General features: G+C 47.0%; 1 protein-coding gene across 1 annotated transcript in view; it reads left to right on the top strand.

The window, feature by feature from the left end:
• LOC115076603 (bifunctional heparan sulfate N-deacetylase/N-sulfotransferase 4-like) overlaps window positions 1-22,653 on the top strand; it is a 287,503-nt gene that overhangs the window by 226,768 nt on the left and 38,082 nt on the right. The window contains exon 10 of the mRNA XM_029578650.1: window positions 788-962. Coding sequence (XP_029434510.1) covers window positions 788-962 — 175 coding nt within the window. The remainder of the gene's footprint in view (window positions 1-787; window positions 963-22,653) is intronic.

The raw sequence follows: 22,653 nt of genomic DNA on the forward strand, positions 1-22,653 counted from the left end.
AATGGCAGGAGAGAAAGTCTGATACTTCACTCATATCCAGCATAGCTATCTGCTTCAAAGGCAGGGAAGAAAGTCTAATACGTCACTTTCAATGTATATCCAGCATAACTCTCTGCTTCAATGGCAGGAGGGAATGAAGAGAAATTGATCTATATATAGACAACAACCAACAAGGACTGAATTACATAGTCTGGGTAAACAAATAAGCATGGGTTGTAGCTTGCTTATTGAGGCAGTTACTACCCCTAATTAATTAAGCTAGATATTTCACTTAGATGCAGATCCAACACTGCTCTCTACATTAATGGTGGGGGTGGAAGAGAAATAGAACCAAAAGGTTACTAAGAGCCAAGAGTAACAGATAAGTATGAGAAAAAAAAAGTGTGAAGCTTGCTGGGCAGACTGGATGGGCCGTTTGGTCTTCTTCTGCCGTCAGTTCTATGTTTCTATATGTTACTCTATAAAAAGTACAAAAACTCAGAGAAAAGAAATGAAGATATTAGGTATCACATTTAAAACAAATAAGAGAAATATTTTTTTACTCAATGCATAATTAAACTCTGGAATTTGTTGGAATGCACTTTACCCATGTAAATGGACTTTTCAAAATAGATACAATATATGCATTTTCAATAGGTTTTACCCATGTTAAGGGCACTTAACATGGGTAAAAAGCTTTTGAAAATTGCTACGATAGTATGTTACATTTACTTGCATAACTGCTTTGAAAATTCATCTGGATAGCTGCACATATTATTTAAAGTTCTCTTTTTTTGTGTGTTTTCAGGTACATGAATTTCTTTCACGTGCCTTCTAATATAACTACAGATTTCCTGTTTGAGAAAAGTGCAAACTATTTTCACTCTGAGGAAGCCCCAAAGCGAGCAGCAGCACTGGTGCCAAAGGCAAAGCTGATCACTATTCTCATCGACCCATCAGATCGTGCCTACTCCTGGTACCAGGTAATCCTGTACAGTGAGCACTTGTCAATGTGAAAATATATCACTGTACTCCATCCATCTCCCAGTGCTCTATAAAAGTGATCACTATTCTCATCGGCCCATCAGATCGCACCTACTCCTGGTACCAGGTAATACTGTACAGTGAGCACTCATCAATGTGAAAATAAATCACTATACTCCATCCAACTCATAGTGCTCTATAAAAGTGAACACTATTCTCATCACCCCATCAGATCGTGCCTACTCCTGGTACCAGGTAATACTGTACAGTGAGCACTTATCAATGTGAAAATATATCACATTGATATATTTTCACATTGATATATTTTCACATTGATATATTTTCACATTGATGTTGCGCGCCTTTGGCGCGCGCCAAAGGGGCAGGCCCCTTTGTGCGCCCCTTCGTGCAGCCCCGCAGGACAACTAACAACTTCCCCTGTGACGGCTTTACTAAACAAAATCAGAAAGAACTAGCCTACAACCCCAGGCCAACAGGGAATTCACATTCACCGGACTCAGCCGCTTCAAAATTTCTTCCCCTCGCCTAGTAAGGACGACACCTCGGAGAAAGAAGAACCTGACTTGAATCTTGCACACACTAAAGCCCATTGGGGCAAGGACATCTCTCCTACTCTACCCCCCAACGGTCACCTTCACTTCTACGAGGCGCTCCCTTAACACCCCCTCAGCCTACTTCTACCTCCACAGCAGGCCTCCCCAATATCTCCAATGCTCAACCATCCACACACATACAAATCCCTCATCCCCATCATGCTCTCCCCCACCACACAGTTTTTAGGACTCACACTATTCACCATCATTCTGTTCAACGCTCAATCGCTCACTAACAAAACGCTGATACTCAACGACCTTCTTCAGGATAACAACCCAGACTTCTGCGCCATAACTGAAACATGGCTCAAAACCTCGGACATCGCCCTCATAAACCAATTACCAACACAAAAGTACGATTTCTTCTCCATCCCAAGGCAAAAAAAAAAGAGGCGGGGGTATCTTCCTAGCAGTCAAAAAATCTCTGAGATTTACTCAATATCCAATCAATTCATCTACCAAACTTGAAATAGGCCTCTTTAAATCTGAACATCTTCAAATTCTCCTAGTCTATGCCCCCCCCCCCCCCCCCGGCCTTCTAGACTCGGATGCCTCTCCCATTCTGGAAATTATAGCATCTCACTTAAACCTAGACTCCCCAGCCATAATCTTGGGAGACTTCAATCTACATGTTGACAAGTCCCCTCTCTCATCCAACTGCGAAGCCTTTCTCACGGCCATGGCAGCCATGGGTTTCAAGCAGCAAATCAACAAACCTACCCACAAAGCGGGTCATACGCTGGATCTTATCTTTACTAACCCTGGCATTTCACACTCAGAGCACCCGGAGTGCAAAAAAGTCCCATGGTCAGACCATACATTAATCTCCACCTCATTCTCACTGTTACAACCGGGCTACAATCACTACTCCCCACCATCATTTATCTACAGGAAAACATGCTCCTCGGAGCACCTCGCAAAGCTTCTAGCCCCAGATCTTTCTCTCATAGACATCTCCACTCCTAACTCAGCCCTCCAATCCTGGTCTAAAATAACAGAATCAGTAGCAAATATACTATGTCCCCTGACAACAAAAAATCTCAAACACAATGCGCCCAAGAGTCAACCATGGTTTAACGAGGAACTGCGAAAACTCAAACATCTACTATGACAGAAAGAAAGAAAATGGCGTAAAGCCCCATCACTGACCTCCCTAGCTGAATACAAACACTCCCTCCACTTTTACAAGAACAGCACCTAGAAAACCAAAAGGGAGTATTATGCCCACAAGATCCATCACCTCATCTTCGACTCGAAAGCTCTGTTCAATTACATTTCCAGTCTCACAAAAACCATCACTCCAGTCATTCCAGCTGACCTAGCACAGAATAAAGCAGACGAACTGGCTCTTTACTTCAGCAGAAAAATCACCGACTTCCTTAAACAGCTAACACCAAACACATATGCATCCTCTAACACAACATATCTACACCCAAACAAAGACATCTCTCTCAACTCCTTCAAACCCATCACCATTTCTGATATACAAACGGTTCTGAAGAAAATGAAACCATCATCACACCCTTTCAACCAAATCCCTACCAAAATGCTCTTACTAATCCCAGATACAATATCAAAAACTCTAGCCAACATTATAAATTGTTCCCTATCCCAAGGTATCTACCCAGATGACCTCAAAACGGCATCAATCAAACCACCTCTAAAAAAACCAAACCTAAACACCAGTGATCCCAACAATTTCCGTCCCATTTCCAACCTCCCGTTTATAGCAAAAGTCATGGAGGCAACATATTTTCTTAAATTCCCCTGTAAATGTTTGGTAGTTTACCAAAAGAATAAATTCATCTTTCATGATCCAACACATCTGAAACTTTTTCTGGCAGATAAGGAAACGGGCTGAGTTATAAAGTAACTGCAATTAAAATGATAATCCAGCAAAATGTTACTGTTTAGATAAACATTTGCTTGTTAAGTATTGCTTGATTTAGATCCTCCCATCTAGGGGACTATAATTTGTAGTGTTGGTGGAAAATGCTTATGATTGTTGATGGTATTATTTTTCTGTTTAAACGCAAATTGTTCCTTGATTTTTTGCATATTTTATGATTTGTAAAAATTCTAATAAACTATAAATAAAAAAAAAAAAAGTCATGGAAAAATTAGTAAACACACAATTATCTAATTACATTGAGGATCACCAAATTCTATCCCCTAATCAATATGGATTTCGCAAAGCATTAAGCACGGAAACACTACTACTCTCTCTTACAGACTTCCTCCTAGCCGGCATCGATAAAGGTCACGCTTATCTTCTAATCCTTCTTGACTTTTCGGCAGCATTCGATACGGTCAACCATCACATCCTACTACACCAGCTGGCAAACATCGGAGTTATAGGCACAGCACTGACCTGGTTTAAAACCTTTCTGAAGAACAGAGGATACAAGGTCAAAATTCATACCAAAGAATCTCACTACCATCCATCCTCGCTAGGGGTTCCACAGGGCTCTTCCCTTTCACCCACCCTTTTTAATGTTTACTTGCTCTCACTCTGCCAACTCCTAATAAAACTAAACCTGAAACACTTCCTATTCGCAGACGATGTTCAGATCGTGATCCCTGTAAAAGAATCTATTACAAAAACATTAGAATTCTGGGACAGCTGCCTAATTGAGATCAAACACCTCCTCAACAGTTTAAACTTAATTCTCAATGCTTCAAAAACGGAATTTCTCCTTATAGCCCCGGAAAACAATAACATCTCCTCAAACCCTCCAGCCAACCTTCAAACCTCTCACGTAAGAGACCTAGGAGTTATCATCGACAATCGTCTCAACCTAAAACCATTCATCAACCAAACGACCAAGGATTGCTTTCACAAATTACATATCCTTAAAAGAATTAGGCCACTCTTCCACTCCCAGGACTTCAGAACAATTCTACAAGCAATAATCTTTTCCAAGTTAGATTATTGTAATTCTATTCTACTAGGTCTCCCTGCTTCCCTTACCAAACCTCTACAGATGGTGCAGAATACAGCTGCCAGAATTCTGACTAACTCCAAGAGATTCGACCACATCACCCCAATCCTGAAAGCCCTTCATTGGCTACCTATTCACTACAGAATTATGTACAAGTCCATCACCACCATTTACAAAGTCATCCATCAACACGCCCCGCTAAACTTACAAATTCCTTTCAAAAAACACACTTCCGCCAGACCCATTAGGGAGTTATAAAGAATCACTGCATGTTCCACACGCAAAAACCTTTCAACACAAATCCCTCAAAGACAGAGCTTTCTCAACAGCAGGACCACTTTTATGGAACTCCATCCCAGCTGAACTGCGCCAGGAACCGTGCCTACCGACTTTCAGGAAAAGGCTGAAAACCTGGCTTTTTAAAAAAGCCAAACCAGATATAGACTGATCCCTGCTACCGTCATCACAAACACATTGTTATCAATGGGTTTAAATAGTAACCATTCACCAACACCAACACTCTGTCATCAACCTCATTCACGATATCAATTCTACTACATTGGAATTAATTTTGCATCTCTGTAAATAATCGTTGTAAATAATTTGCTGTCAGTTAATCTCTCTTTTCTTCTTCTTCCTCTGCTCCCAGTTGTGTACTTCCCTGTTTTATTGTAACTGCAATTCCTTTAATCATGCACCAGTTATAGTTGCTGGAGTTCTCTGTATATTGCATACCCTGTTAAATGTAAACCGGTTTGATGTGACTCCTGTCTTGAAAGCCGGTATAGAAAAATAGTAAATAAATAAATAAATAATAAATATCATGTTGTGCTCCGGGTGTGGATCCTTGGGCCGACCGGCAATATGGGACGGTCGGAAGGCAGACACACACAGTGCGGGATGGATCTTCACCTGGAAACCCGTGACCCCACCAGAGGAGCTGTTAGGGCCCGGGTCGCTAGGACTTAGGTGGCTTCGCCCTGGAAGTCCGAGGTCCCCCCAGGAGGAGCCCGTAGGGACCCGGACCGCTGGGACTTAGGAGAGTCACAGGCGTGAAGGGAAACCGAGGGCGGACAGAAGTCTGGACTGGTAGCTGAAGACAGGAACGAGGAGGTGTACCGGAGTCTGGGTATGCAGCAAGTAGTGGATCCAAGAAGCGAGCCAGAGTCGAGGCAGGCAGTGAACAGGCAGAGACGTGAAACAAAACCAGGATTAAGGCAGGCAGCAGGCAGGCAGAAACGTGAGACAAACCAGGATCAAGACAGGCAGCAGGCAGGCAGAATCGTGAGACAAACCAGGATCAAGGCAGGCAGCAGGCAGGCAGAATCGTGAGACAAACCAGGATCAAGAAACGCAGGATAGCAGCAACTAACTCTCTCCAGGGAGTGACCACGTTGCAAGGCAAAGCAAAGAAGAAAGCTGCGGGTTTAAATCCCCCTCCGGGTCTGACGTCAGAAGGAGGGCGGATCGGCACATCCGGGTGCTGGGAGCTCAAAAGGACAGCCCTCGCGCGCGCGCATTCCCCCGCAGGGGGCGGAGCTATCCTCGGGCTTGCCGGCGTCCCCACGAGGAGGACGCCGCTGCCATGCGGCCAGGCCGGCCCGGAATCGCGCGGCTCGCGGTGCAGGGAGGAGACCCGCGGGGAAGGTAAGAGCCCTGGTCGCTGCGTAAGCGACTGGGGTCGCAACAGTACCCCCTTTCTTACGCCCCCTCCTCAGGGGACCCGGCTTACCGGGATTGTCCTGATGGAAGCGGGCTAACAGCGATTTGTCCAGAATATTCCGAGCTGGCTCCCAGGAATCCTCTTCAGGACCGCAACCCTCCCATGCCAACAGGTATTCCCAGCGACGAGCCCGGAAACGAACATCTAGTACTTCGCGTACCTGATAGGTAGGTTCTTCATTAGAGGGGGATGATACAGCATCAGTCGAGGGTTGATGGAAACGGGAGAGTACCACTGGCTTCAGTAGAGAGACATGGAACACGTTGTGGACACGTAAAGATGAGGGTAGACGGAGTCTATAAGAGACCAACCCTATTCGTTCAGCGATAGTGAAAGGGCCACAGTATCTTGATGCCAATTTCTTGGAGCGACCCGGCAAATGGAGGTTTCTGGTGCTTAGCCATACCTTAGTACCGGGTAAGAATATGGGTGCTGGTCGACGGTGGCGATTGGCATATCTCTGCATCTTTTCGGCAGAGGAAGTGAGTCGACGTTGGACCGACCTCCATAGATGATGAATGTGTTGGGCCACCGTTAGTGCTGCCGGTGAAGGCACGGTAACAGGAATGGGCACCGGAGGTTTCAGGTGGCGACCGAAAACGGTCTGGAAAGGTGATTGTCCTGTTATCGAGTGGGTGTGGTTGTTGTAGGCAAACTCGGCCCAGGGAAGGAGGGACACCCAATTGTCTCCTCTTTCGGAGACAAAACTTCGAAGGAACGTCTTCAAGGACCTATTCATGCGTTCGGTCTGCCCATTGCTTTGTGGGTGGAAGGCCGTAGATAGGTTCAACTGTATCCCAAATTTCCGGCAGATGGCCCACCAAAATCGAGCCGTGAACTGTGGGCCCCGATCAGAAACGATACTTTGCGGAAGTCCATGAGCCCTGAAGATATGCTGTGTGAACAGGTGGGCTAACTCTGGTGCTGATGGCAACTTGGGTAATGGTACGAGATGAACCATTTTGGAGAAGCGGTCTACTGTTACCCATATCACCGTATTGCCCTTGGAAGGGGGTAAATCCACCACAAAATCAGTGGCGATATGGGTCCAGGGTTCCGTGGGGATGGGAAGAGGCTGCAGAAGCCCCCATGGGTGACCGTTTAGAGGTTTCTGCCGGGCGCAAACTGGGCAAGAATCCACGTACAGGCGTACATCCTGGCGCACCTTAGGCCACCAGTAATAGCGGTTGAGAAGATTGAGGGTCCTCTCCCTACCGGCGTGACCACCAGAGAGGGAATCATGAGCCCAGGCAAGAACTCTTTTGCGGTCCCTGCGAGGGACTACAACACGTTCTACAGAGGATACGATAGTATTGGCTAACTGGACCTTGGCTGGATCAATAATATACTGAGGGATCTCCTCCCTCTCCTCCGGAATATCATTCCTCGAGAGGGCGTCCGCCCGGACGTTCTTCGCGGCAGGTCGATACTTGAGGAGAAAGTCAAACCGACTGAAAAACAGCGACCACCGTGCTTGTCTGGGGTTCAGCCGCTGGGCTTGGTTCAGGAATTCCAAATTCTTGTGATCGGTGTAGACCGTCACAGGATGAGTCGCCCCCTCCAACCATTGCCTCCACTCTTCTAGTGCCAACTTGATTGCCAATAGCTCCTTGTCGCCAATCCCATAGTTGTTTTCGGCGGAAGTGAATTTCTTGGAAAAATAGGAGCAAGGGAACAAATGGCCAGAAGAGGACTTTTGTGAGAGGACTGCCCCTACCGCAACACTAGAGGCATCTACCTCCACGAAGAACGGCTGAGTGGGATCTGGATGTCGCAAACAGGTGTCATGGAGGAAAGCCTCCTTTAAGTCCTCAAAAGCTTTGCAAGCCTCGGAAGGCCAGATTCGAGTGTCCGCACCCTTCTTGGTTAGGGTGGTGAGAGGTGCCACCAGCTGGGAATACCGTGGAATAAAGTGGCGGTAGAAATTTGCAAAGCCCAAAAATCGTTGCAAAGCCTTCAGGCCCACCGGCCGGGGCCAATTTCGGATGGCAGATACTTTGCTGGGATCCATGCGAAAACCAGTTGCAGAAACGATATACCCTAAAAAGGGCAAGGAATTCTGTCAAAGAGACATTTTTCTAATTTCGCATATAACCGATGATCCCGCAGAATCTGGAATACCTGTCGAACATGTCTTCGGTGAGAGGCTAGATCCGAGGAGTAGATAAGAACGTCATCTAAATATACTATAACGCATGATTGTAGGAAGTCCCGGAGAATCTCATTCATTAAGTGCTGGAACACTGCAGGAGCATTGCATAGGCCAAATGGCATCACTAGGTATTCGTAATGTCCATCCCGGGTGTTGAAAGCGGTCTTCCATTCATCCCCGGGACGGATACGAACCAAATTGTAGGCCCCTCGCAAGTCCAGCTTCGTGAATACTTGTGCCCCCTGGAGTTTGTCCAACAGCTCCGGGATTAACGGCAGTGGGTAGCGATTTTTCTTGGTTATGGCATTAAGTCCACGATAGTCTATACAGGGCCGCAAAGACCCATCTTTCTTTGCCACAAAAAAGAAACCCGCTCCTGCGGGCGACTTAGAGGGGCGAATAAACCCCTTGGCGAGATTCTCCGAAATGTACTCTGACATGGCTCGGGTTTCAGGCTGAGAAAGTGGGTATACCCTCCCACGGGGGGGAGTGGAGCCAGGAAGCAAGTCAATCGCGCAATCAAATGGACGATGCTGTGGAAGCAACTCCGCTTTTTCCTTAGAGAACACGTCAGCAAAATCCCGGTAGGGGAACGGAAGCTGAAACCTGACATCAGTCTGCGCCAGAGGCGTTTGTGGACCCCTCCAGGGCTGGATGCAAGAATGGGAGCAGTGTGCACCCCAACGGACAATCTGGAAATCGTCCCATCGAATCTCCGGGGAATGTAGTTGGAGCCAGGGTAACCCCAGGACCACGGGATATACCGATTTCTCCAAAACCAGGAACGAAATCCTCTCTGTGTGAAGCAGACCAGTCTGAAGGATGATGGGCTTGGTACTAGTAGTTATACTGCCGGCGAGCGGTGTACCCTGAATGGAGGTGACCCGTAAGGGAGGTTCCTGACGCTGCGTGGAGAGCTGAAGGTGTCGTACCAAATCCTGGGTGATAAAGTTCCCTCCTGCGCCGGAATCTATGAGGGCCTTTGTGTTGAAAGAACCCCCCGGATATTTGAGGGTTACGGGTACGGTACAATGAGGAGTTGCATTCAGACAACCTAGGGGAACCTCCTCACTTACCCCTAGGTGCGGGAGTTTCCCGGACGCTCCTTGCATTGGGCCAGGAAATGGCCTTTACCTCCGCAGTATAAACATAAATGCAAGTCTCGGCGGCGTTGCCTCTCCTCGGAGGTCAGAGCGGATCTTCCTAGGTGCATAGGCTCTTCCTGAGAAGACTCTGCTGAGGTACCGGTGGTCTGAGATCCGGAGTTCGAAGATCTAGCGGTAGCTGACGGTACGGGGACCAGACGGCGAGGGAAGAGCCCTTCCTTCGCTCTTTGCTGCAGGCGTCGGTCAATGCGCCCAGCCAAGTTAATAAGTGAGTTCAGGTCCTCTGGAAGGTCCCGGGCTGCAAGCTCGTCCTTTATTCTAGCCGCCAGGCCTTCAAGAAAAACCCCGCGAAGGGCGTTATCGGCCCAACCCACTTCTTGGGCAAGGGTGCGGAATTCCAGAGCGTAGTCGGCTAGGGTTCGTGTCCCCTGCTGAAGTTGGAGTAGTTCAGAAGTTGCGGAGGCCTGACGTGCTGGTTCATCGAATGCTGCTCGAAATTCCTCCACGAACACACTCAGATCACTCAGGGCGGGATCATTTTTATCCCACATGGGAGACGCCCAGTTTAAGGCTCGACCATCAAGTAATGAAAAGATGTAAGCCACCTTGATTCCATCTGAGGGAAACTGATTGGGTAGCAGGGCGAACCGTACAAAACACTGATTCAGGAAGCCCGCACAAGCCTTAGAGTCCCCAGCAAAACGTGTGGGAGCTGGAAGCTGCGTGGGAGTATGAAGCGTCACCACTGGGGCAGGTATGGCTACCGGAACCGGTGCCGCGGGCTCAACGTCCATGCGGGTAGCCAACCGTTCCACGGTGGCCGCCAGGGTGTCCAGTACCTGTTGTTGTTGAACCAAACGTTGAGCCAGTCCGGGAATGGCCTGTAGACCAGCTAGGTCTGCCGGATCCATGGCCTTGCAAACTGTTGTGCTCCGGGTGTGGATCCTTGGGCCGACCGGCAATATGGGACGGTCGGAAGGCAGACACACACAGTGCGGGATGGATCTTCACCTGGAAACCCGTGACCCCACCAGAGGAGCTGTTAGGGCCCGGGTCGCTAGGACTTAGGTGGCTTCGCCCTGGAAGTCCGAGGTCCCCCCAGGAGGAGCCCGTAGGGACCCGGACCGCTGGGACTTAGGAGAGTCACAGGCGTGAAGGGAAACCGAGGGCGGACAGAAGTCTGGACTGGTAGCTGAAGACAGGAACGAGGAGGTGTACCGGAGTCTGGGTGTGCAGCAGGTAGTGGATCCAAGAAGCGAGCCAGAGTCGAGGCAGGCAGTGAACAGGCAGAGACGTGAAACAAAACCAGGATTAAGGCAGGCAGCAGGCAGGCAGAAACGTGAGACAAACCAGGATCAAGACAGGCAGCAGGCAGGCAGAATCGTGAGACAAACCAGGATCAAGGCAGGCAGCAGGCAGGCAGAATCGTGAGACAAACCAGGATCAAGAAACGCAGGATAGCAGCAACTAACTCTCTCCAGGGAGTGACCACGTTGCAAGGCAAAGCAAAGAAGAAAGCTGCGGGTTTAAATCCCCCTCCGGGTCTGACGTCAGAAGGAGGGCGGATCGGCACATCCGGGTGCTGGGAGCTCAAAAGGACAGCCCTCGCGCGCGCGCATTCCCCCGCAGGGGGCGGAGCTATCCTCGGGCTTGCCGGCGTCCCCACGAGGAGGACGCCGCTGCCATGCGGCCAGGCCGGCCCGGAATCGCGCGGCTCGCGGCGCAGGGAGGAGACCCGCGGGGAAGGTAAGAGCCCTGGTCGCTGCGTAAGTGACTGGGGTCGCAACATATCACTATACTCCATCCATCTCACAGTGCTGTATAAAAGTGAACACTATTCTCATAGACCCATCAGATCGTGCCTACTCCTGGTACCAAGTAATACTGTACAGTAGCACTTATCAATGTGAAAATATATCACTATACTCCATCCATCTCACAGTGCTCTACAAAAATGAGCAGTATTCTCATCGACCCATCAGATCGTGCCTACTCCTGGTACCAGGTAATACTGTACAGTGAACACTTGTCAATGTGAAAATATATCACTATACTCCATCCATCTCACAGTGCTCTATAAAAGTGATCACTATTCTCATCGACCCATCAGATCGTGCCTACTCCTGGTACCAGGTAATACTGTACAGTAGCACTTATCAATGTGAAAATATATCACTATACTCCATCCATCTCACAGTGCTCTACAAAAATGAGCAGTATTCTCATCGACCCATCAGATCGTGCCTACTCCTGGTACCAGGTAATACTGTACAGCGAACACTTGTCAATGTGAAAATATATCACTATACTCCATCCATCTCACAGTGCTCTATAAAAGTGATCACTATTCTCATCGACCCATCAGATCGTGCCTACTCCTGGTACCAGGTAATACTGTACAGTAGCACTTATCAATGTGAAAATATATCACTATACTCCATCCATCTCACAGTGCTCTACAAAAATGAGCAGTATTCTCATCGACCCATCAGATCGTGCCTACTCCTGGTACCAGGTAATACTGTACAGTGAACACTTGTCAATGTGAAAATATATCACTATACTCCATCCATCTCACAGTGCTCTATAAAAGTGATCACTATTCTCATCGACCCATCAGATCGTGCCTACTCCTGGTACCAGGTAATACTGTACAGTAGCACGTGTCAATGTGAACATATATCACTATACTCCATCGATGGAGTGTATTAAAAACATGGCTCTTTGAGAAAGCATACCCATCATAATAAAGAGGATCATCATCATCATCACCACTCTATTTAATGTTTGCAAATCATACTCCAATTAAGGAGTGGACCGGGATGGAACTTTCCTATCCCTCTAACTATACATCCTACCTTTTCCCCTCTCCTCCCTGAACCCTAACCCCTACCTACCTCCTAAGTCCTGGTCCACCCTTTCCACATAGCCCAGCACTTCGGCGCATATCGAAGGATATGTGCGTGTCCAGACCATTTGTAAAATGCGTGCAACGCATGCTTGGCCTGGCCACGTGCATATCCCCTGTATTTTACGTGTGCTGGCTTTTTGGCTTTTTAAAATTTGGCCCACAATGAACAAGACCACTACAGAAGCTCTACATTGAAACTACCTCACCTTAGTCACACATGCAAAGTGACTTTCAACAGAGACAAAATCAGTGATCACAAACTAAGAACAGAAATATACAGACAAAAACTAGAATGAGTTTCTCATCCCTGTGCTAGCAGAACACAGACAGACCCTCACGAAATAGAAATGTGCGGATAAAAAGTAAACTGGAAACCACTCCAAGCCCAACAGTCTTACGTACTACAACAATGAAAAAAATCACCACCAACATTCCTCAGAAAATACAAAATAAAATCTAGAAATATAAAACATCATTTGTAATCGTAAAACCATACCAATAAAAGGAATGAATATTTCAGAACTGCCAACTAATAATGCATCCAATAATTCAAAATTTGCATAACTGTTTTAATATTTCCCCAAAAACCAATGAAATATTTCAAAATAGCAGACACATCAAATAACACCTCAAAATTAAAACTAGTAAAGATTTTAAAAAAATCTCCCACTCTCCATACCTGGGATGTTTTGATGGCCGGCCAGCCACCCGGAGAATGTGGTGGATTGAGGGGAGAATAACCACACACATTTTATTCCGTCTCGTTCTCACACATTTTCATTCTCTCAAACATTCCCCACATGCTCTTGCACACATGCACACAAGCAAGCACTCACACTCAAGCAGGCAAGCATTCACACACAGACATGCACATGCAGGCACTCTCTTACACACATGCAGACAGGCACTCTTACACATACACATGCAGCTAGACACACACACAGGCAGACAGACAGACACTGTCTCACACACACATGCACGCAGGCAGGAACGCACTCTGACACACACAGGCAGACAGGCACTCTTAATCATACACATGCAGCTAGACACACACACAGGCAGACAGACATGCACTGTGTCACACACACATGCATGCAGGCAGGTAGGAAGGCACTCTCTCACACACATGCAGACAGACACTGTCTCACACACACATGCATGCAGGCAGGAAGGCACTCTCTCACACACATGCAGACAGACAGACACTGTCTCACACACACATGCACGTAAGCAGGAAGGCACTCTCACACACATGCAGACAGACACTGTCTCACACACACATATGCATGCAGGCAGGAAGGCACTCTCACACACACATGCAGACAGACAGACAGACAGACACTGTCTCACACACACATGCACGCAGGCAGGAAGGCACTCTCTCACACACATGCAGACAGACAGACAGGCACTGTCTCACACACACATACACGCAGGCAGGAAAGGCTGCTCCGTCACTTCAGTCTGCTCCTTGCATCCGAGTTACTTCACTCTGGAGGCTCCTGCCTGCCAGAGCTCTGTCAGGTCTTCTTTGTGGAGCTCCTCTTCTTTTCATCTTCATGTCATATTTAGTCAAGTCAAGTCTTCGTGCTTGAGGTCCCCATCCTGGTGTCCTGGTGTCTTGTCTTGATCTTCTGCTTCCTGATGTCCCAAGTTCCTTGGTGTCTTGCTCCTGTGTCGTCAGTGCTCCTGAGCCTTCTGGTCCTGTTGGTCTCCTCCCTCGGACGACGTCTTTCCCGGGTTGGAGAGGCCTGCAGGTGGACTGGTGTCCTGTGCTCCTGAGCCGTCATGTCATGCCAGCCGTGTTGGTGCTTCGGATGACTTATGGCACCGTCGTCGAAGTTCTGCCTCGGCTGGACTCTTCCCTGCACTTGTCCCATTCTCAGAGTGGTCCGTGACCAGCCTCCTCGGGCTATGTAGGGTGTGCACTGGGACAGGGTGGTCTGCGACCAGCCCCATGGGCAGGCTGAGTAGGGCGCCCTGAGAGACAGTGCCAGTGTCCTTCCGCCCAATCTCTCGTCTCGTTTGGACTTCAACAACTTCCTCATCTCATCCTGGATGCCATTGCATCAGTCTTGGTGTCATGTCAACGTCTTGTTCTTGATGTCGTCGCATCAACCCTGGTCCGGGATGCTGTTGCATCGACAATTGGTCTGTGATGTCCTCGCATCAGCCTTGGTGTCATGTCCTGAACTACCTTGATGTCATGTCTTGTTCCAACCCTCGTCTCTGATGCCGTCTGCATCAGCCTTGGTGTCATGCCTTCGTCTGCGATGCCGTAGCATCAACCTTGGTGTCATGTCTTCATGTCAAGGCCCGTCTGCCCTCATCCTCAGGCCAGGACTGCTGCCCCATGGCGATCTAAGTGGCAGGTCCGAAAGGGCTTGGAATGGTCGGAGGACCATTCAACTTCCAACATCATCATGTTGTTGGCCTTGGGAGCTTGCAGGCCTGGCAGAGGGTAAGACCATCTGCCATGCTGGAACACGCCTTCAATCCTCGGTTCGGTCCTGGATCCATCTGGGGTCAGGCTGAGGCCCAAGGGCACACGAAAACACCCCATACGTAACAATCTGTACTTGAACCGGTGCTTTTCAATATATATATAAAATGATTTGGAAAGGAATACGACAAGTGAGGTTATCAAATTTGTGGACGATACAAAATTATTCAGAATAGTTAAATCACAAATGGATTGTGATACATTACAGGAGGACCTTACAAGACTGGAAGACTGGGCATCCAAATGGCAGACGAAATTTAATGTGGACAAGTGCAAGGTGTTGCATATAGGGAAAAATAACCCTTGCTGTAGTTACACGATGTTAGGTTCCATATTAGGAGCTACCACCCAGGAAAAAGATCTAGGCATCATAGTGGATAATACTTTAAAATTGTTGGCTCAGTGTGCCCACCAGTCAAAAAAGCAAACAGAATGGTAGGAATTATTAGGAAGAGAATGGTTAATAAAACGGAAAATGTCATAATGCCTCTGTATCGCTCCATGGCGAGACCACACCTTGAATACTGTGTACAATTCTGGTCGCCGCATCTCAAAAAAGATATAGTTGTGATGGAGAAGGTACAGAGAAGGGCAATCAAAATGATAAAGGGAATGGAACAGCTCCCCTATGAGGAAAGGTGAAGAGTTAGGGCTGTTCAGCTTGGAGAAGAGCCAGCTGAGGGGGGATATGATAGACGTCTTTAAGATCATGAGAGGTCTTGAACGAGTAGATGTGAATCAGTTATTTACACTTTCGAATAATAAAAGGACTAGGGGGCATTCCATGAAGTTAGCAAGTAGCACATTTAAGAGTAATCAGAGAAAATTATTTTTCACTCAGTGCACAATAAAGCTCTGGGATTTGTTGCCAGAGGATGTGGTTAGTGCAGTTAGTGTAGCTGGGTTCAAAAAAGGTTTGGATAAGTTCTTGGAGAAGTCCATTAACTGCTATTAATCAAGTTTACTTAGGGAATAGCCACTGCTATTACTTGCATCATTAGCATGGGATCTTCTTAGTGTTTGGGTAATTGCCAGGTACTTATGGCCTGGATTGGCCACTGTTGGAAACAGGATGCTGGGCTTAATGGACTCTTGGTCTGACCCAGCATGGAAAATACTTATATTGCACCACTGAATGATACTTGCTTCAACAGTGCTGCTTCTCCAGTCCAGCTGCCAGCCTTTCAGTAACTTTTTTATGGTTGATAGAATATTGCACGAGGTAACGGTATTATTCATCAACTAGGTGTGCATCAAATCCCACCTGCACCCTGATGCTCCATCCTGACTACAGCTGCTACCTGCTTCTGTCTCAACCAGGTCCCATAAGAGTTCCATCAGAGAGGGGAACCCATTCACTGCTTCCAGGCTGTTCCAGGTATCTCTGGTAAAATGCACGTTACTCCCCTCTACATTAGCCAGTTGTGCCTGTATGTGACTTTGGCTCATAACATGGTCATCCCGGCCTGGTTTCACAGGGTGGGGATGACCTTCCTACTAAATGTTAGGGATGTGCATTCGTTTTCAATGAATGTGCAATCCGCAACGCATAAGTACCTGTTCATTTGATTTGTGGGTTCGCGAAATGCATGGCGATCCCCCATGAATAAAACATATCATATTAGTTTAATTCTTTTGGTTCGCAGTGATTTCTTAGCAGCCGTTTGAAATAGGAGAAGGCCATGTGGGAGTACCTATAAGAAAACCAGCCCTTTCCTGTGAGTCATAAGTGACCTCACAGCCCTGTCATAGGATGGGTCAGACAGGTTGGCAAGGAGACGAGAATGCAACCTATCAGAGCTAAGCATTTTTCTAACACACCCGCCTCAAAACCTACCCATCTTACTGCTACAAAAGAGAGAGCACTATCGCAGCACCCACTAACTGGAATTCCATGTCCACAAAAATTAAAAAAAAAAACTTAAAACATGGCTCTTCAAACAGGCCTTTCCATAATTCCCTCCCCCCAGCTACCTCGCTCATTCTCTCCCCCCTGCACCAATTTGTCTATATTAGTAAGAGTATATTCGTATCAAGTTTTCCAGGTTAATCTGTCCTAATTCTTCACATCTATGCTCTTTATCCAGATTTGTTCTATATCTCCTCCTTTTATTTTGTATTTATCTCTGAAAGTTCTTTGTACTTCTTTTTCCCCAAATACTTCCATGTACTTCTTTTTCCCAAATACTTTCCATGTACTTTTTCCCAAATACTTCCATGTAAACCGATGTGATGTCCTTCGAATGTCAAAGAAATAGAATAAATAAATAAATAATGCAGCCAATCGCCAATCACTGCTCTGTGACTCTGTTCCTGATGATGCTGCACTATTTATACCTTAAGCACGCGGCATGCCACGCTCTTTCTTTACAGAAGTTGTCCGGGGAGGTGGCTTTACTCAGAGCTAGTCTGAGTGTCTAAAATCTATATTCAATTGCTAGCTAATTTGATAGAATTTTAAGAACATAAGAAATTGCCATGCTGGGTCAGACCAAGGGTCCATCAAGCCCAGCATCCTGTTTCCAACAGTGGCCAATCCAGGTCATAAGAAACTGGCAATTACCCAAACACTAAGAAGATCCCATACTACTGATGCAATTAATAGCAGTGGCTATTCCCTAAGTAAACTTGATTAATAGCTGTTAATGGACTTCTCCTCCAAGAACTTATCCAAACCTTTTTTGAACCCAGCTACACTAACTGCACTAACCACATCCTCTGGCAACAAATTCCAGAGCTTTATTGTGGTTGAGTGAAAAAGAATTTTCTCCGATTACTCTTAAATGTGCTACTTGTTAATTTCATGGAATGCCCCCTAGTCCTTCTATTATTCGAAAGTGAAAATAACCGAGTCACATCTACTCATTCAAGACCTCTCATGATCTTAAACACCTCTATCATATCCCCCCTCAACCGTCTCTTCTCCAAGCTGAAAAGTCCTAACTTCTTTAGTCTTTCCTCATAGGGGAGCTGTTCCATCCCCTTTATCATTTTGGTTGCCCTTCTCTGTACCTTCTCCATCGCAACTATATGTTTTTTGAGATGTGGCGACCAGAATTGTACACAGTATTCAAGGTGTGGTCTCACCATGGAGCAATACAGAGGCATTATGACATTTTTCGTTCTATTAACCATTCTCTTCCTAATAATTCCTAACATTCTATTTGCTTTTTAGACTGCTGCAGCACACTGAGCTGACGATTTTAAAGTATTATCCACTATGATGCCTATGTCTTTTTCCTGGGTGGAAAAGGTTATTTTTCCCTATATGCAACACCTTGTACTTGTCCACATTAAATTTCATCTGCCATTTGGATGCCCAATCTTCAAGTCTTGCAAGCTCCTCCTGCAATGTATCACAGTCTGCTTGTGATTTAACTACTCTGAATAATTTTGTATCATCTGCAAATTTGATAACCTCACTCGTCGTATTCCTTTCCAGATCATTTATATATATATATTGAAAAGCACCGGTCCAAGTACAGATCCCTGAGGCACTCCACTGTTTACCCTTTTCCACTGAGAAAATTGACCATTTAATCCTACTCTCTGTTTCCTGTCTTTTAACCAGCTTGTAATCGACGAAAGGACATCGCCTCCTGTCCCATGACTTTTTAGTTTTCATAGAAGCCTCTCATGAGGGACTTTGTCAAACGCCTTCTGAAAATCCAAATACACTACATCTACCTGTTCACCTTTATCCACATGTTTATTAACCCCTTCATAAAAATGAAGCAGATTTGTTAGGCAAGACTTCCCTTGGGTAAATCCATGTTGACTATGTTCCATTAAATCATGTCTTTCTATATGCTTTACAATTTTGTTCTTGAGAATATTTTCCACTATTTTTCCCGGCACTGCTCTAATTGCATTGCTCTAATGGCCACTCCACTTGCATTACTACCACAGTATGCTGACTATATGGAGGTATTTTCTAAAGAAATGGCGGAGCTTCTACCACAGCATCGACCATTTGATTGCGCCATTGATTTATTGCCTGGCACAACGCCACCTCGGGGGCAAGTATATCCCTTGTCTCTTCTGGAGACACAAGCCATGTCTAGCTATATCAAGGAAAACTTGGATCGAGGATTCATTTGTTCTTCTAATTCACCAGCTGGGGCTGGCTTTTTTTTCGTCACTAAAAAGGATGGTTCTCTCAGGCTCTGCATCGACTACAGCGGACTCAATGCCATTGCACGTCGAGAAAGGTATCCATTACCACTCATCCCAGAACTGCTAGACCGACTACAGGGAGCCAAGGTCTTCACCAAACTTGATCTCTGTGGGGCCTACAACCTTGTACAAATCCGCCCAGGGGATGAGTGGAAGACTGGCTTCAACATTCGTGGCGGGCACTACGAGTACCTCATCATGCCATTCAGACTATGCAATGCCCCGTGGTTTTTCAAAACCTAATAAACTAGGTACTACAGGACATGCTCCATTCTTCCATCATAGTTTACCTGGATGACGTCCTAATCTATTCAAAGGATATTACCACGCACCTCCAACAAGTGAAGCAGATCCTACAACAGCTTAGAGACAATCGTCTGTTCGCTAAGTTAGAAAAATGCTTGTTTGAGCAAGAGTCGTTACCCTTCTTGGGATATATCGTGTCTTCAACTGGATTTCACATGGACCCGGACAAGTTATTTGCTATTAAATATTGGCCCCAACCTGTGGAAGTCAAGGCCCTCCAGCAATTCCTCGGCTTTGCCAATTTCTACAGGCAATTTTTATGTCGCTATTCACAGAGGGTGGCGCCCCTCATGGCCCTTACAAAGAAGGGGGCTAACGCCAAAGATTGGCCATTGACGGCATATCAAGCTTTCGAAGACTTAAAGAAAGCCTTTCTACTGAACACTTGCTTACATCATACAGACCCCTAACTACCTTTCATAGTAGAGGTGGACACATCGGATCTAGCAGTAGGAGCAGTACTCAGCCAGATCTCCAACAAGGGCAAGCTACTCCCCCTGGTCTTACTTCTCTCGGAAGTTCTCTGCAGCCAAGAAAAACTACAGAATAGGCGATAAAGAGCTTTTGGCCATCAATCTAGCCTTTGAGGAATGGCTCCAATGGTTGTAGGGGGCTCAGCATCCAATAGCGGTGTACACTAGGGATGTGAATCGTGTCCTCGATCGTCTTAACGATCGATTTCGGCTGGGAGGGGGAGGGAATCGTATTGTTGCCGTTTGGGGGGGTAAAATATCGTGAAAAATCGTGAAAAATCGTGAAAAATCGAAAAATCGAAAAATCGCAAAACCGGCACATTAAAACCCCCTAAAACCCACCCCCGACCCTTTAAATTAAATCCCCCACCCTCCCGAACCCCCCCCAAATGACTTAAATAACCTGCGGGTCCAGCGGCGGTCCGGAACGGCAGCGGTCCGGAATGGGCTCCTGCTCCTCAATCTTGTTGTCTTCAGCCGGCGCCATTTTCCAAAATGGCGGCGAAAAATGGCGGCGGCCATAGACGAACACGATTGGACGGCAGGAGGTCCTTCCGGACCCCCGCTGGACTTTTGGCAAGTCTCGTGGGGGTCAGGAGGCCCCCCACAAGCTGGCCAAAAGTTCCTGGAGGTCCAGCGGGGGTCAGGGAGCGATTTCCCGCCGCGAATCGTTTTCGTACGGAAAATGGCGCCGGCAGGAGATCGACTGCAGGAGGTCGTTCAGCGAGGCGCCGGAACCCTCGCTGAACGACCTCCTGCAGTCGATCTCCTGCCGGCGCCATTTTCCGTACGAAAACGATTCGCGGCGGGAAATCGCTCCCTGACCCCCGCTGGACCTCCAGGAACTTTTGGCCAGCTTGTGGGGGGCCTCCTGACCCCCACGAGACTTGCCAAAAGTCCAGCGGGGGTCCGGAAGGACCTCCTGCCGTCCAATCGTGTTCGTCTATGGCCGCCGCCATTTTTCGCCGCCATTTTGGAAAATGGCGCCGGCTGAAGACAACAAGATTGAGGAGCAGGAGCCCGTTCCGGACCGCTGCCGTTCCGGACCGCCGCTGGACCCGCAGGTTATTTAACTCATTTGGGGGGGGTTCGGGAGGGTGGGGGATTTAATTTAAAGGGTCGGGGGTGGGTTTTAGGGGGTTTTAGTGTGCCGGCTCACGATTCTAACGATTTATAACGATAAATCGTTAGAATCTCTATTGTATTGTGTTCCATAACGGTTTAAGACGATATTAAAATTATCGGACGATAATTTTAATCGTCCTAAAACGATTCACATCCCTAGTGTACACAGACCATAAGAATTTGGAGTTTCTGTGCTGTGCACAACGTCTGAACCCAAGACAAGCTCGCCAGTCTTTGTTTTTCAGTCGCTTTCACTTCTCATTATGTTTCAGGCCCGCATCAAAGAATATACGTGCTGACGCACTACTGAAACTGATGACTCATCCAACCCACCTCAATATATCTTGGACCCTGCGAAGATTATTGTTGCTGCTACAGAAGTAGCTCCTCTTGGCATAACAGTAGTTCCCGCTCGCCTAAGAAAGAAAGCTCTCTCGTGGGCCCATGATTTGCTTACAGCTGGACATCCTGGTAGAGCTCAAACTTTGGAACTTCTCACCCAATATTATTGGTGGCCTCACATTGGACAAGACATTCGGGCCTACGTCAGCTCCTGTTCTATTTATGCCAAACAAAAGCCTTTGCCAGTCATCCTTGGGGCCTTCTGCAGCCACTACCCATTCCTGCCAAACTATGGACCCATCTGTCCATGGAATTTATAGTGGACCTGCCGCGATCTGAAGGGAAGACTGTCATTTGGGTTATTGTGGACCGGTTTTCTAAAATGACCCATTTTGTCCCTTTACCCAAGCTTCCATGTGCACCTGAGTTGGCCCAACTCTTTGCGCAACATATTTTTCTCACTCATGGACAACCCCTTCACATTACCTCCGACAGAGGTCCACAGTTTACAGTGAAGTACTGGAGGGCTCTCTGTAAAAAATGTGGGGTTCGCTTAGATTTCACCTCTGCGTTCCATCCCCAGAGTAATGGACAATCAGAGTGAACCAATCGCTCTCTGAAGACTTTCCTCCGAGCCTTTGAAGGAGACAAGCAAGATGATTGGGTTTCTATATTACCATGGGATGAATTTTCATACAATCACCATGTCCATTCAGCTACAGGGATGTCTCCCTTTCAGCTTGTCTATGGTAGACAACCCAAACTACTGTTACCTCTCCCATTGTTGGTGCCATCCCCTGCAGCACAAATATCTGTGCGACAGCTTCATTCTCTCTGGGGCTCCATACAACTCAAATTGCAACAAGCGGCTGCCATTGCTAAGAAAAATGCTGACAAACATCGTCATCCAGCTCCTGTGTTTCACCCTGGAGACAGAGTGTGGTTAAGCACAAAACACATTTGTCTTCACATTCTCTCTATGCGCCTTGCACCCAAATTCATTGGTCCATTCATGGTTTCAGAAAGGATTGGTGCCGTCTCCTGCCATCTACGTCTTCCCAGCTTTTGAAGATTTACAATGTATTTCACGTGTCATTGTTCAAACCCTTGATACTCTCAAAATTCCATCGAAAACCTCCTAATCCCTCCAGAACAGCCGCCGAAGATGACACCATCTATCAAGTATGAGAGGTCCTGGATGTACGCTTCTACCATTGTAGATGGGAATATTTATTGTCTTGGGAGAGATGTGGTCCTGAAGACAACACATGGGAACCAGCTGTCAACATCTTGGACAAATCTCTTCTTCACCAGTTT

This window comes from Rhinatrema bivittatum, chromosome 1, assembly GCF_901001135.1.
Source record: "Rhinatrema bivittatum chromosome 1, aRhiBiv1.1, whole genome shotgun sequence".
Taxonomy (NCBI): Eukaryota; Metazoa; Chordata; class Amphibia; order Gymnophiona; family Rhinatrematidae; genus Rhinatrema; species Rhinatrema bivittatum.